The sequence below is a fragment of the Sander lucioperca genome, chromosome 20 (genome assembly GCF_008315115.2).
Source record: "Sander lucioperca isolate FBNREF2018 chromosome 20, SLUC_FBN_1.2, whole genome shotgun sequence".
In the NCBI taxonomy this organism is placed as follows: domain Eukaryota; kingdom Metazoa; phylum Chordata; class Actinopteri; order Perciformes; family Percidae; genus Sander; species Sander lucioperca.
Genome location: NC_050192.1, coordinates 4533394 through 4550274, shown reverse-complemented (window position 1 = coordinate 4550274; position 16881 = coordinate 4533394). Strand labels below are relative to the sequence as shown.

The following is a 16881-nucleotide window of genomic DNA, read 5'->3' as shown; positions in this document are numbered from 1 at the left end:
GTTAAAATAAAATAAAAATCTGTGACATTCTTAAAGCTTTGTTAATGGTTGAAAACAAATTTCTTTTTTCAGTTTTTTTTTTTATGCTGCAGGTGAAGAGTGCTTTAAAAATCGAAACCTTCCTGCCACAACAGGAAAACGTGTTATCATTGGGCAAAGTGGCTCACAAAAAAACTCAGCATACTCTTAGAGTTTGTACATAGAGTCAAAACCGCTCTCTAACCTCTCTCGACATATATTATATACAACATACTGTAAATTGCTTTTTGTAGGTGGAATTTCTGTTCTCTTTTTTTGTTTTATTGTCACGTTTGCAAATTAACAGTCAACCTTTGACCAAGAACTTTGTCATACAGGCAGTTTATATTCAGTCTATCAAAACGCCTCCCTGAACTGGAGACTGTACCTTCATTGTTTCCAAGTCACACCACCTGTAGCTGCTACCTTTCATACGATACATTGGGCATACAAGCTCTGTCCTTGGAGATAATGGTTTCTGCTTCCAATAACAGAACAATCAGTTCATAGAAGGATAGTTATTGTATTTTAGTCAATACACTTTTCTATTATTCAGTAGTACTGTGTGCTGTGCAGCTTTAGCAACTAGAGTAGAGCTTTTATGGCACAACTTCCCCCACTTTAAGGTGAATGGAGAAGAAAAATGTCTGAATAAGTCTGAAGAAGTCGGCTTCATCGACGCTTGTTGTATAAAGAACAACTTTATTTGTTTCGGCTTCATAGATGATGACTCTGATGAAGGCCAAAACGCCAAAAGTCTCACAATAAATCCTTCTTTATACCACAAATGTTGCTGGAGACCAAAAGGGCCATATAAATGTCTTGAATATCTTATACACTGACTGTAAAATCGAATGCAATCTATTCATAACATTCATTCATAACAACAACAAGTGTCCCTGTCTTTGGGAGGCTCGTAATAATCAAAAGGATCTGACTCAACTCTGGTCATTTTTTTAGGATGTAGTTTGGTTGGTTATGTAGTGGACTGCATTAGATTGAAATGTGTTAAATAACATTTACAGCTCGATTAATTGATCACTTGACGGACAGGAAAATAATTCGCAAAAATGATGATAATCAATCAATTGTTGCGAGTCATTTATGCAATGACAAAAATTCACCGATTCAGCTTCAAAAAAGTGCAGATTTCCCGCTTTTCTTTGGGGGTTTTGGACTGTTGGTTAAACAAAACAATCAATTTAAATATGTCAGCTTGACATTTGGGAAATAAAAAATGGATTTATTTGGAAAATAATTGTTAGTTCCAGCCCTACACTACCTTTTTTATTTTAGTGAGCGTGTGTGTGTCCACCAGGGGAAGACGCCAGCGGACCAGGCGGAGGGAGACTCGGAGCTCGCCACCTTCCTGAACGCCCAACAACACACATCTTCTCCTGCCGCCCACGAAGACTTGGAGACGGCTGTCTGAGGCACACACACACACACACACACACACACATTCTCTCACACACATTCACTCGGTCTCTCTGGACTCTGCACACACTCGGTAGTGGAGACGAATCTGGGAGAGAAAAGTATCGAGTCCAGCTGGTCTCTGCAGACGGAGAGATCCATGAGACCAAGGAGTGAACTGCTTCCGCTCACAGCAGCACTGCAGTGGAGATTTTATTGGTCAACTATTTATTTGTATTTATTTATTCATATTCTATTTATTGGTTGTGCCGATTGATTGGTTGACTGAGTAGGACTATTTACGGTTCAGGATGCAAGTGCACTTGAGCAGCCGTCATGAGTTCACGTGTCGTTTCGGAGGGCTGAACTCATAAAAACATGTTTATTTTGGTCACAATTCATATTTTAGGAATGGGTTCACTCAGTAAGACTAGAAAAAAAATATGTTGTTCAAACATTTAAAAGCAGTTAAAAAAAATGATTTCTGTTGAAAATAATCCAAATAACTTAAGTTTTATATATGTTTACCCCAGGAAACCTGTGTGCCAAAGACATTACACGGACGTAGTGTCGTATCTGTTTGAGTAATGTTCCCACAGTCTATCACAGTGGTTTGTTTTCACATGAATCTCTGCTTTCATACCAAATTATGTAATGTTAATGTTTCCATCCTGCTGTTTCGGTCAGCATCCACATTACTGGGTCTACGGAGGGCTTTGATAACATTATAAAGCAAAAAAAAAAAAATAATAACTTATTTCAACTGTCTCACATTACTATGGAAGAAAGGAAAAAAGGAATGTATTTTTATAGCACCTTCTAAAACCAGAGCTGCAAATTGCAAAGTGGGAAGTGGTCAAAAGTTTTCAGATATTAAACAAACATTCATTCATGAATTATAAAGATTCCAGGCTGCACAGAAAGGGGTTTTAAAGGCCTTTTTAAAAATGTGGCACTGACTTAGCTGACCTGATACTGAGGAGGCTGTTACTCCACCGATTCCCAACCTGAGGGGTCCAAACAATACATTTCAAGGGTCACAAAATGATTAAGAGTATATGAAAGAAAATATATATATTTCTGTCACACAAAATAATGATTATTTTATTTTTTAAATGTTTTTTTTTCTTCTAGAATACTTGATAATTTCACTTTTTCAGGCCTCTAAAGACTCTTCTACAGTAATTAAACAATCTCAAAAAGAAAAAAAGAACTCTTTGCTCTGACTATTCCCAGTTTATATTGATTTGTTTTAAGGTGTCAGAAGCTGAAAGAAGTTTGGGACTCACTGGTTCATTCCAAAGTGTTGGAGCTAAAACAACAATTCCCCCATTTGCCTTTAACTTTAATCACAGAACATCTTGCTAGATATGGTTTAAGAAAAAAATCTGAAATGTAAAACTAAGCCAGCATCGGCCCAGTATAGAGAGAAAAAAAACAACGCATTTGTTCAACTGTAACTACAATGCAGCCAGTTGATTATGGAGGACAGACCAGACTCTGTTATAAAGCATAATCACTAACCTGTGTATGTTCAAGTGTTTGACTTTCCAGCTTCCATCACGCAAACAAATATTTTAACTTTTCACAGTGTGTATCTGGTACTCCTGACCCGACGAGGCTTTTCACATGCAGCTTGTGTGTGTGTGTGTGTGTGTGTGTGTGTACTGTATGTCTGTGTGATAATATTCCTCATTCCATATCAAATCTGAAAAGAGAAGTCAGTACAGCTGCAACAGAAACAGTCTTCGCTCTAATTGTGTGTGTGAGTATTTTCATGCGTATCTCGTAAGAGTGTGTGTGTGTGTGTGTGTGTGTGTGTTTGCAGCATTTATCCACGAAAAGAAAAATCTGAGCCATATTCAATGCAATATGAATAGATTAACGTCTCTTTGCATTTCTATATTAATCGTTTACATTACATTAATGTTTTTAACATCGTCGACCATTTAGCACAGAGGAGTATTGAATGTGCCGTTTTACTTCAGTGCTGGTTGGGTATATGATTGTCTTGTTATTTTATCTTTATTTTGTGTGCATGTATGTCAATGGATTGAACTTTTAAAACAACCCTGTGAGGTCTCTTTTGATATATAAGATGGTGTAAACTAAATTGACGTGTAAAATAGGAAGCGCTCGCCCTTGGGACACTGAAACATTTGAAAGACTCACATGTAGCCATTGTAGAAGTCTGAAGCCTTTTAAACTGCAGTGAATACTAACTTTATGAACAACATGCTGGAAATCCCGTTTTTAGCTGCTAATACTCAGTATTACTCAGACTTTTTTATGAGTCATTTCTTACATTTTGTGTTTCAATAGGGCTTTTGTCATTTTTCTTTACAATTAAAATCTGACCGGTAAAAGTTTTATTTGAAAATAGAGGTGTTAAACAAGGATGCATCTTTTGCAGTTTAAGGTCCTCTTACTAGATTTCTTCCAAAGCTTCCAGCGACAATTTGTGGCTTTAAGCTTTAGAAGATATCTAGTAAAATGCTGTGTTCCAGGCAACCTGTAACTCGTGTTTTCACAACCTTCTACCTGTGAAAGTGCCCTGGAACAGCAGTCAAACCCGTAACTTACTACCCGTGAACTCGTACCAGATCGTTGTGCTCCCAGTTACAGTTTTTGACGTCACACACACACATAAACAACAAAGGCGACCCCTGTTGATGCTGTACAGACAGATTAACGGTGAGAAATAGAAATAAATAGACATAAATAGGCAACGTAAAGTAATTCTGCACATTTTAATCAAAACAATACACATACGATTGTGTACTACTACAGGTTATGTTTATTAAATGAAGCCCAAAATATGTCGCTGACTAGAAATCGCTAGTATCAGCTAGCGCTAGCTAACATCAACGTTAGGTAGCCGCTAGCTAACTTTGTCGTGACTTTGCCTGGAACGCTACCAAGTCGTGAGTCGTCACTTGAAGTCGTAACTTACGGGCTAAAAATTGTGTCTGGAACGCAGCAAAAGTAAGGGATTGTTCCCATTTTTTGAAATGGGGTTGTATGAAGTACTTATCCTTATCAAACTTTTTTGAAAAAGTTAGTAATCATAAATAAACGTCAACATTTTTACTCTTTCTTCAATTTACTTATTTTTCATTTTTTGTAATCAATTAGCTTCTCTTGCTTATTCGCAGTCATACGCTCTAAAATAAAAATCTGGCAAACATATTCTTTTCAGATCAAAAATACATTTTTAATAGATATTTTTCAGCCAATCAGAAGCCATTTTTTCCATGACTGTTGTATAAATTAAGATAAATGTTTTTGTTGGCTTTGCGCTGAGTATCTAAACTTCTTTTCCCATTTTAACCCAAACTCACATGACAGTCTTTGCTTACGGCTTTTTCTTTAACGATATATGAGATGTTCTGCTGCACTTCTAAGTAATTCCTCGACTAAATCCACATTTCAAGCCTCTCAGATTAGATTTTCTTGTCAAAGTATTTTTTTCTCTCCTAAAATGTTCATGATGCAGGACTTCTACGATGACTACCTTTGTCTAAGTCCCACACTGAGACGCTGAGACCTTCCTCTGAGTGTCTGGAGACAAAGTGTGTGTGAATGAAATCTGAACTGAATCTGAATCTGTGAACATTGATGCTCGGCCCGCTCTGAATGACATGCGCACACACGCTTCTTATCACTCTTTCTATTGAGTAGAAACTTTGTATTAAATTGTGTCTCACATCAGCGTTGGTTTATGCATGGCATTTTCTTACCTCCTTCCTTGGGATTATGTTCTGGTAATGGCATAAAAGATGGCATTATTGTTGTTTAAACTATTAAATTATTATAGTTTTAAATTATTTCTACCTGAGTTTCCTCTTAGGTTAGACATGTGTTTTTCTTTTGCTTTTGTATTTCTTATTTTTCTGCTGCCGATGATGATGATGATGATGATGATGATGGGATTACTTGAAGTTTGTTGTTTTATTTGATTAATTTGTTAAAAGAAGATGTGATGCTGTAGTTTTGCCTCTGACATTATTTTCTGTTTGACTGATTTGTGTGGACATACACTGCTGGACAGTTGCTAAACTGTGTTTCCTCTTTCTTAAGACAAGAACATTTATCTGGAAACCATTAAGAAACATTATGAAGTCACTTTTTGACATGAATGTCTAAACCAAGTTTTATTGCAATCCATCATGTAGTTATTGAGAAATTTCACTCCACACATTTCAACCCAGTGGTGGTGCTGGAGGATAAGTCCGAGTATTGCCAAAGTCAGTAGGATTCATCATCTGGGGATCATGAATGTTTGTACAAAATATTATGGCAATCCATCAAATAGTTATTGAGATCATTTAGTCTGGACCAATTAATAGACATAGGCCTAGTCTTTTTTTTAACAGGGCTAAAAATATCCAGAATATTTAGGAAAGGAAACATTATGATATTAAACATGATGACAAAAAAGCATTAAAAACATACAGTACACTACTGCAGGCAAAAGTGGCCCAAATCCGATTTTTTTGGGGGTCAAGAGACCAGGTCAGACTTCTAAAGAAGTAGTGTGAACACTACTCAATGCGGCCGCAGTGTGAACAACCAAGGCGGATTTGATGTGACTTTTACCTCAATAACCCTCGCTGCGCCCTCTCTCCCCGCAGGGACGGGCGGGGCCCCCTGCTCCAGGTGCAGCTGTCAACCGGGGCGGACTGTCCTCAGTGCGCCCCAACCGCGTCGTGTCGCCAGGGCGGGGATCGGCTCACGTAAAAAAGGCGATGTCGGCAACCCACCCGAGCCGTCTTGAAACACGGACCAAGGAGTTTAACGCGCGCGCGAGTCAGAGGCTCGCCCCGTGGCGCAATGAAAGTGAGGGCCGGCGCGCACCGGCTGAGGTGGGATCCCGGTTCCTCGGGGTCGGGCGCACCACCGGCCCGTCTCGTCCGCACCGTCGGGGAGGTGGAGCGTGAGCGCGTGCTAGGGCGAAGCCAGAGGAAACTCTGGTGGAGGCCCGTAGCGTCCTGACGTGCAAATCGGTCGTCCGGTAACACAGACCTCTGTAGTGAATTTGCAGCCATAACTGCACAAAAGGCCGAAATAGCCAATTTGTCTCTCTTTCTCTTCATTCTTCTCCTCCTCCTCAGCACCTGCTCATTAATGTCACGGCCGCCATCACACAAACATTTTGAAATAAAAGCGAAAATGCTTACTTCCTCCATAACCTCCCTAACTTTAGTGCAACAGCGTGCTGCGTCTGATGTCATTGGTATTGGTCTTTTGCGCATGCCGGTCATTTCAAAACCGCAAACAGTTCACACTGGAATCTGAGATAGGCCACATTTTAAAAGGTCATGTGAACAGCCAAACAAAAAATCGGATCTGAGCAAAAAAATCAGAATTAGGCATTAAGACTTGTGAACGTAGCCTAACATTTATTTTAACTTTAGGGGAAAAGCTTTAGGGGAAAGCTGATATAGAAACACTTTGCATATTAAAGAACTTCTGAACGGCTATTTTTCCTTCCATCACACTGATTTAACATTTTACGTGGACGTTGGCGCTATGTATAACCTGCTAGTTATACAAAAGTTACATGAATATGTAGAATTGATAGATGAGACTCTTTTCAAAAGCACTGTGTCATAGAAAGAATAAAGAAGGTCAAATGTACAGAGTATAAAATTAAACCTTTAAAAAAAAAAAAAAAAAACATGCTGTTTTTTAAGGTCAAAATTTCATTATGTTGATTTTAAATATGTTTTTGGTCCTGTTAGTATTGCTTATAGGTTTGGAGTCCTTGAACATGCACATCAGCACAAATTACTAATCAAGTACTTACAAGCCACTGGGGTTAATATCTATACAACTAATTTCTGTAAATCATTAGCAAGCTATATTACAGGGTGTATTAAGTTATGTTAGTAATCCTATAATCGAAAAAGCATTACTGTAAACCCCTGTAAATTACGCCTATGTGTGCTACAGAAATTCACTCCTTGTTGTCCTGAACTTCAACCTGAGTATAAAACCCTCAGAATATAAACAAGGATGAGCTTGCATTACCGGCGTACTGAAACGTGTGTATTAACATGCTGGTTTTTCTGTCCTTAACAGGAAATTAACTGTCACACATATAACTGTGTTAAAAAACACCCTGAATTTAACATGAGTCTGAGAGCTTTCTTAGGTGGCTGTTAAATTAAATAGAAGCTCACTGAGTCACAGCTGGGAATTTCCTTACAGGGCAAACAATACCTGACATCACATCACCACTCAATCTTCCTCTGCAGACTAAACTGTAGATATTCAAATGTCCATTTCTCTGAGCGCTGAGTTCTTGTCCATGTTGTAATAAGAAAACTTGAGATTGAAAGGTAATTATTGAGCACAGAAATAACATTTCATAATATGACCTAAAAGCTCCAGAACAGCTGATAAATAAACCTGGTGGTGAGATCATTTCAATCTCAACATACTTTTTTTGGAGTCTATCTGAAAAACATGGCTTCAACTTTCAGACCTGTTTATGAACTGTTGAAACAGGCTAAATCGGTGTGTATACTTTGAAAATTATTAATTACGCAAATGAAATACATCTAAAACCGGAGGCGAACAGATCAGATGACTTATTTCAGTATTTAGATTAAAATACAAGTTTACAGGGTTGTATGGAAGCTGAAAAATAGATCGAAAAAGTTAGTTGTGATAAATATTAGAACTTTGTCTTATAATTTAGTTTTGATTTGCCTCATAATTTTGACTTTTTGTCTCATAATATGACTTGTCTTATAATTTAGAATTTGTGTCTCATAACTTTGACTTTACATCTTATAATTTTGACATATTGTCTCAGTGTTTGTCTCAATTAAGACTTGTCATACTATAATTTCTTTTCGTTTTATAATTTTGACTTGTTTATAGGTTTGAACCAAAATGTTCATGTATACCAAGTGCATTTTGTTTTATCATAACTAACTTTTAACATCTTTTAAAAAAAAAAAAAGAATTACTGGGGGAAATGGGCTTCCATAGGCTTTACTAGATCAGTGGTTCCCTTGTGACGCTCATAACTTTCAGAAGTCTGAGGAGAGTAAATAATTCACATGAACAAAAGTTGGATAAGATAAACAATTTTTGGTGGCAGAAATTTTTGTTGTGTGTCGCCCCCCCCCCCCATCCTGCGACCCACTGTGGGAACCATCTGTCTAGATGACTGCTAGAAAAACAATAATTAATTAAAAGAAATATATAGCCTACTGTATTTCAGGGTTCCCCCCCATTGTATTGCGAGCCAGGTTGTTACGATGAACAGAGCGGACTCAAACGCAAGGCTCAAAACGTAAACAGATTTATTGAACAATAAACTCGAACATCTAGAATGGCGAGGAACTCAGGGGCAGAAACTAGGATGGCAAGGGACTTGGGAGTTCAGGGGAGCGCGGGGAAACCGGGGCCGAAGAGCCGAGGAGGAGACACTGGAGTCGGGAAGTAGAGGAGCCGAGGAACTGGATCTGGAAGGCTTGGAGGTGAACACGGTAAAGCTGAGACAACGATTCAGCGAAGATGGTCTGTTGATCCGGGGTTGAAGTAGGCTTACTGATCTTGATTGCAGCTGGATGGCAGGAGTGCGCGGCGGGAAAGGTGATGGTTGATTGGCAGCAGGTCGTCAGCTGGCAGGCAGTAGACAGGAGGGAGGAGGGAAAGCAAAGGAGACACAGGGAGAGAGACAGGGCCAGCAGGAAAAAAACTAACAGCTAGAGAAAATAAACGAAAAAATCACAGCTAGCCGACCCCAACCATCACACAGGTGGCCCACCAGGCCTAAGTCACTGGGAAATTAATTTTGTTATGTATTTGGGGCGGCTCGGTTGGAAACTTAGACATAGTCATATTTTCGAATCTCCAGTTAGCTTTTAGCTCTGACTTAATTTAGGACCCTATGCGATTCCGTCCAAGATTCTGTTATCGCACAGAAACTATTGGGCCCTACATTAATTAGCATTAATGCTGCCATCAGTCTGTGGCCCCAGCCGGGCCCTCGTCGCAAAAAGAGACACTTGCTACCGGGCTGAACAACTTTTTTGGGGGGAAATCCTATATTATATTATATTTGGAAGACCAACCAAAAGTATCAAACTCCAATCTAAGGTCTTTAGTCTGATTCTTTTATTTTATAACGGCAAAAGATTTAACGTGACTGTTGAGTCAGCATGTCGGTGAGTCATCAATCTGTTGTTGCACATTTGTTCATGAGTCAGACATTGCAGCAATGTGTAATGTCAGTAAATAGATGGATATGGATCACTTCCTCGAAAAAATGAGAAAATGGCCTCCCATTCGTCTTCATAACAAGTGCAGGTTAAGTTTTTAATCGTTTGTAAAGATTTCAGGCAATGAAGACGCCGTAGATTTAATTTAAGGAGCCCAACATGGTTTAATAATCATTAGGCCTACTTGGTTAAATGTCTTTGGTTGACTATTTTCAAAACGTTAGTGCCAACAACATAAAGTATTTTGATGTTAAACAAGGTTATTATATCACTGACACGACACTCAAAACAAAAGATGTCGTTGTTTTGTGTTTTAACCAACACAAGAACGTTCTGGAAGTTTCTGTCACAGCAGAAAATCCCCCCCACCTTTTAACGTTGTGATGGACTGTTAAAATGTTTAAGGGAAGAAAGTAAAAACGTGTATATACATTTGAAAAGCATAATGACAAAGCATGCCAGCTTGTGCAGGTGTAACATCATTTGAATAACCTTATCATTTTAGAATAAATAAAGTTGAAACATTTTTTTTAGCCAATTTGCTGTGTCACTGTGTCCGTTTCACTTTCAGTTTGGAATTGTTGATTGTTTTTGGCTAAAGAGCAGTGGATAGTGAAACACATCTATTATATTTTAGGCATTGTTCACATTTGGAGTCAATATTTTTATTTATTTTCTGATTTTTAACACAAAAAAACAACAAAACGAGCACAGCTTATTTGACACTAGCTTGCGTCATGTGATTACCTAAGACGTCTTATGACGTGATGACGCAGCACGTCGACAACTTTAAATTCAGCCGAGGTCTTCGTGTTAATTCACTCGTACAGTAAATGTTGGTTGTAACACTTGGGTGGATATTTTAGTGCACTTTTTAATCGTTTGGACCGTGAGTACTCATGTTTTTATGTTTTGAAATCATGTACCCACATTAAATAAATTGTCAAAAGTAGGGTAAAGTGTTTTTGGTACTTTCGGCAGTTTAGATTTGTAACCGAGGCGTATAACTTTTCTAACGTTAGCTACTGACAGGGAAGCTAACAGGTAACTTAGCATTAAGGATGTTATTCCCTAACGGTTAGCTATATAGCTAGCGCTGTTTAACAAACTAATTATGATACTTAAAGTGTACTTTCACGTACCTGTTACAGTTTTAAGTCGTAACAACAACTTTTTTAGCGTTGTAAGTAGTGGCTTTAAACGACTTTTAAAACTTATAAATCATGGCGTCATCAAAAACATGTCGTCTAACCGTTAATTAAGTTATTGTTAAATTACTGGCTATATTTGATCGTGTGTTCGCGGAAACAACAGGTTGTTATAAAGCTTAAAGTTCATGATAACATGCCTCTACATGATCCAAGTTACTTTAGTGTAACTCGGTTTAGCCACCACCAGAGGGTGACCCAATACTGTCAAACAGTGACAGACACAAGTGTACTTAAACTGACGATTAATACATAAATATTGATATATAAGATCAATTAAAAATGTGTAGACTATGTTAACTATATATATACTTTCCCCAGTGTGGGATTAATAAAGCCTAACTTATCTTAAACGTGTGTATTCCACAGTGATTGGGGTGTGTTGGCATTACAACATAAAAACAATAAATCAGAAGCAATAAATGAATCAACAGAAAATGAATTGGCAACTATTCTGATAATCGATTTATCTGCAACATTTCACTGGTTCCAGCTTCTCAAATGTGAGGATTTGCTGGTTTTCTATGTTTTATATTATTGTAAAAATGAATATTTCTGGGCTTTTGATTGTCTAATTGTTCAGTATGATCAATCAGGCATTTTCACAATGTTCTTACATTTTATAGACCAACTAATCAATTGATTAATCAATAATGAAAATAAGCATCCGCTTCGGTGCTGAATATAACCCAAACATACTTAAAATACCTCAAAAAAAATATATATATATATTCAGTTAATAAAACTTAATTTGCAGCTTATTGATGTAGGGTTTTAACTATTAAATCTTTGGATTTGGTTTTTGACAAATTGGCTAATTGTTTATAATAATAATTTAAATAACATCCAAAAGTAATGGTTTATTCTGACTTTTCTTGCAGAATAATAAAATGTAAGTTAAAAAAAATGTAATATAGGAGCAGCAAAAGATGGCGAGAACACATTTATGATTAAAACCTATTCAGCTGCAAATCAATGATTTTAAGTTTACTGTCTTAATATTCTCAGTATGATTTTTTTTTTTTTTTTTTTTTTTAAATTTATCATTATTTTTTTTTAATCAACAGTAAACCAACATGGCAAACGGGCACGTGGAAATCCACGACCCCTTCTCCAACCCCAACAGCCTCCACAGCAGCACACGCTGTGGCCCGAAATCTACCTCAGACACAGACAGCATGGCGGACACGGTGGAGTTCAGGCTCCTTATGGCCTACGCAAAGAGGAGACGGCCGGAAAAGGAGTCATCTACACACGACACACCGACTTCACTAAGCAGTGGCACCGATGCAAACGGATCCTCGCCCCAGACGCCGGCCATGACTAAAAAAGAGGAGAAAAGGAAGAAGAAGAGGAAGAAGGGATGGAAAAGCATTTTTAGCTGTATCAAACCTCAGACAGGGGCAGAAGAACCGAGCCCAATGAATGCGAATCAGCCTGATGTTGACGACAGATGTGGTGATGTTGACGACAGATGTGGTGATGTGTTTTTTATTCGTGAGTATTAAGACACAGCTCAGCCTCAGATTACCCCTCCACATTTAGATCTCCTGTATGGTAAGGGGCTGAAACAAACGATTATTTTCATTATCAGTTAATCTGAACCGTTGTTTTGTCTACATAGTGGTGTAAAATGTCCTTTTTATAATGACTCTGGAAGTCACTATAACGTTGTGAGCTCTGGAGGTTGGAGAGGACTAAGGACGATAGTTAATGTATGATGTTTGGGATATTTGTTGTAATCTAGTATAAGAAGGTTAAAAGTTTGACCAAAAAGCGTGATCCACATCAGTAATTAAGATTCAACTATTCTTTAATTTGGAGGTTTGGTTGTGAATCTCTTGCATGACACATTTCCCATCACCTCTCAGTTAGTCTTAAAACAGCTAAGTCTTGTTTTTATACTTTTGCCAATATGCAAATATTTCCAGAAGTTTAAATGTCGTCGTAAACATGCAGCCACAAGGTTATTACTAGCAGGCTGTCAGTCAGGCCTCGTGGGTTTTCACTGTGACTGAACAGATTGTTATTTGGGGGATTTTTTTCAGGATGATGTGCTCATACGCTTTTAACTTTCTCTCAACTATTTATTTGCATGTTTTCTTTTTTCTTTTAGCTCAAGTAGAAGGAGAGGATGAGCTGAAAGACTTAGCAGGCAAGCTAACAAATATCGCTGATGAAATCCCATTCATTCCTCCAGAAATAGAGACTGACTCGCCCACAGGTGAGTTTTGGTTTCCTTCGTACAGAATAAACATATATCAGGCCTTATGCAAGAACTTTTAAAAAAAAAAATATTCTTCTCCTGAACCTCTCTCGTTTCAACTCGATGAATGCCTCCAAATTACTATATACAGCTACCTGTTCTGCTCTTTGTGGGCATGTTTAATTGACAAAAATACCAGAGAGTGGTGTCACTAATATTACTTCAGCTGTCAAAGCTGTTTCACCACAGCACAGTACTGAAACAGAAGTAAAGAAGGAATGGGCTTACATGAACTTAGGTTTAAAAGGCCACTCTGTACCATAAACCTGTTCATCCCTGTTGTTTTCTTGTTGAATGTTGATTGATAATCACGTGTTCTGTTGTGTACAGTAGATGTGAATGTGGAGAAAACCATTGGCCTGCTGCTGAGGGAGAGTGGAGACAGACTAAACGAGAAGGTAAGAAACAAAAATAAATATTGAATTTCCTTCAGCCTTGTGGATCTTGTTGTAGGAAACTCTTTCATGGCAAAGGTTTGGAAGTTGTATGTGTATGTAATCGGTTTATATGGCATATTGTTTCTGGCACTAATCTTCCACCATATATGGCATGTCTAGAGTTCACAAATAGTCAGTCTTTTTACAGCTGATAGACCTTTGAGACACGCATTTATCAGCTACTGGATGTTGAGAAACTGCAGTAAAATAGAGCCACGTTTCTGCTCTTTTTTTTTCCCGTGGCATTTTTACTATCGAGCACATTTAAACATATTTTAGTGTGTGAAATGGTGCAAGTTAATTCCTCAGTATTGATCAAATCTTATCGGTGAAAAAGCACTAAACAGAAACGGTCTCTTTTTCTCCACCAGGAGCTGAAAGATGCTGCTATAGCCACAGAGCTTTTTTGGGACTACAGTTTCTTTAAGCTGCTAATGACGACCCTTCTCACGAGGATGGGCCTCAGGACCCCCAACCCCGACTCTCCGGGGCCGAAAGCATCTCCCAAAAGTCAGATCGCTGTGACCTGTGAGGTGGGCACAACCTTCTGGTGTTAAAATATATATATATATATATATATATATATATATATATATTTTTTTTTTTTAAAACGAGGAACTGACTAACGGTTGAACATGTTTCTTTTTCCCGGCAGGTCACCAGTCGTCTATCAGCGTTGAACACGCTGCCCAGCAACCGACTGCTTGACCACGGAGCCAGATATCTGCAGCATTATTATTCATCCTGGGCACAGCAGCAGGGCGGATATGTACGACACACACACACACACACACACACACACACAATTTTCTTAGCAATTAGTTTGACCCGTAAGCCTTTATTACTATGCAGAGCTTGACAGTAACGGTTGCCCTTGGCAACCAGATTGAGTCAGTTGGCAACCATTTCGTGGCCTCTGGTTGCCCCCTTTGAACTGTTCAATATTTTGTTTTTTTTTAAATATAACAACAAACAAAACTTACAGAACTGGAAAATCTTACTTCAAAAGAAGTCAATATTTTATTTGGTTGTCTCTGTAAAGTTTAAACGCTACGTTTGTGCGCGACACAACATTTCAGCTGTTGTGCGACCGCTTTCCACACACGCATGTTTGCCGTGAAATGATACAGGCAACGCAATTTTCTGTTCACATTAGCAGCGCATGTTAAAATCCGGTGCTAATACGGCACCGGTGCCCGGTATCTACCAGACGGAATAGCAACGTGGATTTCGGGGCCTCATTACGGTGCCACTCACCTTGTGTTCATGGACATCGGAAAAACATTTTTCCCAGTGAAAATGTCACCATTTACGTCACTTCCTGTGGGAATCGGAGGTGGGAAACTCGGGCTAGATTTTGCCAACAGTTTCCCAGTTGGTGACGTTTGATGTAGGTGACTTTGGTTCACTGAAAATATTTCAATGACAATGAACTGTTTATTGTGGACAAACGCCTCTGCTGAGAAACACAGACATAACATGTTTCAAAATATTCATAAATAGGCCCATGTATAAAACAACACATTATCCGTGTCCTTTCCCATCCGTTGTCCTGCAGAAAACACAAACAAACACCTGTCCATGTGCTGTTTGTATGCTCGCATAAGAAAACAGCAGCAAATCTTTTATTATTGTGGCCTCCATGTTTTCACACACCTGATGCTCTAGGCTACGCCCAACAGTTGGTGGTAGTCATGCAACAAGTTGTTATGCCAAACGGCAATATAACAGAAGAAGAACACGCATCCCGACCATGTGAACGCTGGCAGTCGTAAAAACAACGTAATCACGGGGGCGGTCCCTGATATTCCCAGGTGGCATGAACGCACCATTAAATGCCTGCGCTGCTCTCTGATGCTCCAAAACAGACATTAGAGGCTACAGAAGCATCGCTGCACGTCAACGCTAGTTAACACTAATAACACGTTACACCTGGCAGCAGCTAACGTTAGCCTACCGTTAGCTACAGTAGTAACTGGATTCAACACGGTTAAAATGCTGACAGCCAAACGGTGTAGTGTGACTGTATTTCACTGTGGAGGATTCCAACAGCGGAAGAAACAACAGTCTGCCACTAAAGCTATGAGCTAAGAGACAAACTAGAACTGGTCACTGCTGTTGTCGAGAAAAACAGCACAAACGTGACAAAATGTTACGTTTACTTGAAACTGGTAAATCTCGTGGTGCGTTCAAAGTTGTTGTAAAATACCCTTTGTTTTTGTCTTTAACAGCAATTTACTGGTGAAAGAAGTAATTCTTATTACATTTTACATTCAGTTATTACATTTTTAATAATCATTTAAATTCCCTCTTTTTTTGTGCTGATCCGAAAATTGATCGGATCCGTGACTCAAAACGTTGATCCGAACCGTGAGTTTTGTGATCCGTTGCACCCCTATTTGAGAGGGATGGGGAATTATATTGCAAGCAGTTATCTCATTGGTCCATTATTAAAAGGTGTGGTATAGTTACATAAGAAATGAATTGCTCCAAATATAGGCAGTTTAAAACATGGCAACCGTATTGTCAATTTCAGCAACTAAAAGCTGATGCCTGGTTGCCAAGCCGGTAACCACTTAAAGTTAGCGTTGAGACCTGAATGTGATTATCAATATTTTCTCTTTTATAGGAGGAAGCCTTTTACAGCGACGATGAGGACGACATCCAGTGAACAGAAAGTTCTCTTGAAGGCTTTAACTTTTGCACAAGGAACAAAATAAGACTCACACATTTTGCCACTTCAGTTTACATGCACATAAAACCCAGACCTGACATGCATTAACATACCTGCAGCTGCAGCGTGCATTATTGTGTTAATCTGGGTTTTTTTTTCATAAATAAGTACATTCTTCTGTGCCAATGTTTTGGAGGTCTCAGAAGGAACCAAAGATTAAACTATTTTCATGCCATTGATAACTACTGTTGGATGTGATATATATGTGTAAAAAAAAAAAAAAATAGTTCTGTTTTCTCAGGGAGATGTAGGGTACATGTAGCCGTTTTAAATCTGCACTATTTGTGCTGGAGTTTGGTGGACAAAAAAATATTTTTCTTAAGACTAATTTGCTATTTTTCAGCACTTGCACTTTTTCAAGAAAATTTCTTTTTCTTTTTATTTTTTGAGTTTCTGAACGGTGCGCTAAGTGGCTTATCTGTAATTGTTGCTGGTGTTTTCTGCATTTCAGGTTTTTAAAATTGTTAAAAGGTGCCAAAGAAATCTTGTGTGTGCTGTCTGGATTTGTTAATGTTGCTGCACATAAATGATTACATGACAAAAAAAAACTTTGATTGTAATT

The 16881-nt window shown here is 38.4% G+C and overlaps 2 protein-coding genes across 12 annotated transcripts in view; both read left to right on the top strand.

The window, feature by feature from the left end:
- dgki (diacylglycerol kinase, iota) overlaps window positions 1–14517 on the top strand; it is a 99125-nt gene extending 84608 nt beyond the window's left edge. For 8 of the 9 annotated variants that reach the window (XM_031313412.2, XM_035996256.1, XM_031313414.2 and 5 more), the window contains one exon: window positions 1337–2864. In XM_031313412.2, coding sequence (XP_031169272.1) covers window positions 1337–1450 — 114 coding nt within the window. In that variant the 3' untranslated portion in view covers window positions 1451–2864. Of the gene's footprint in view, window positions 1–1336; window positions 2865–14361 lie in introns of those variants that run through there. The other variant, XM_035996255.1, reaches the window with a different exon arrangement.
- On the top strand, window positions 10442–16858 carry LOC116060047 (apoptosis facilitator Bcl-2-like protein 14). 3 transcript variants are annotated; one of them, XM_035996263.1, is made up of 7 exons: window positions 10442–10563; window positions 11950–12379; window positions 13005–13106; window positions 13479–13546; window positions 13957–14118; window positions 14241–14354; window positions 16215–16858. In XM_035996263.1, exons 2-7 carry the CDS (start codon window positions 11959–11961, stop codon window positions 16254–16256), a joined length of 909 nt encoding a protein of 302 aa, XP_035852156.1. In that variant the 5' UTR covers window positions 10442–10563; window positions 11950–11958; the 3' UTR covers window positions 16257–16858. The 3 variants fall into 3 exon arrangements, with proteins under 3 accessions (XP_035852156.1, XP_035852155.1, XP_031169281.2); XM_035996262.1 differs by having other exon boundaries at window positions 12999–13106; window positions 13482–13546; XM_031313421.2 differs by having other exon boundaries at window positions 12999–13106.
- Window positions 16859–16881: the final 23 nt, after the last annotated feature.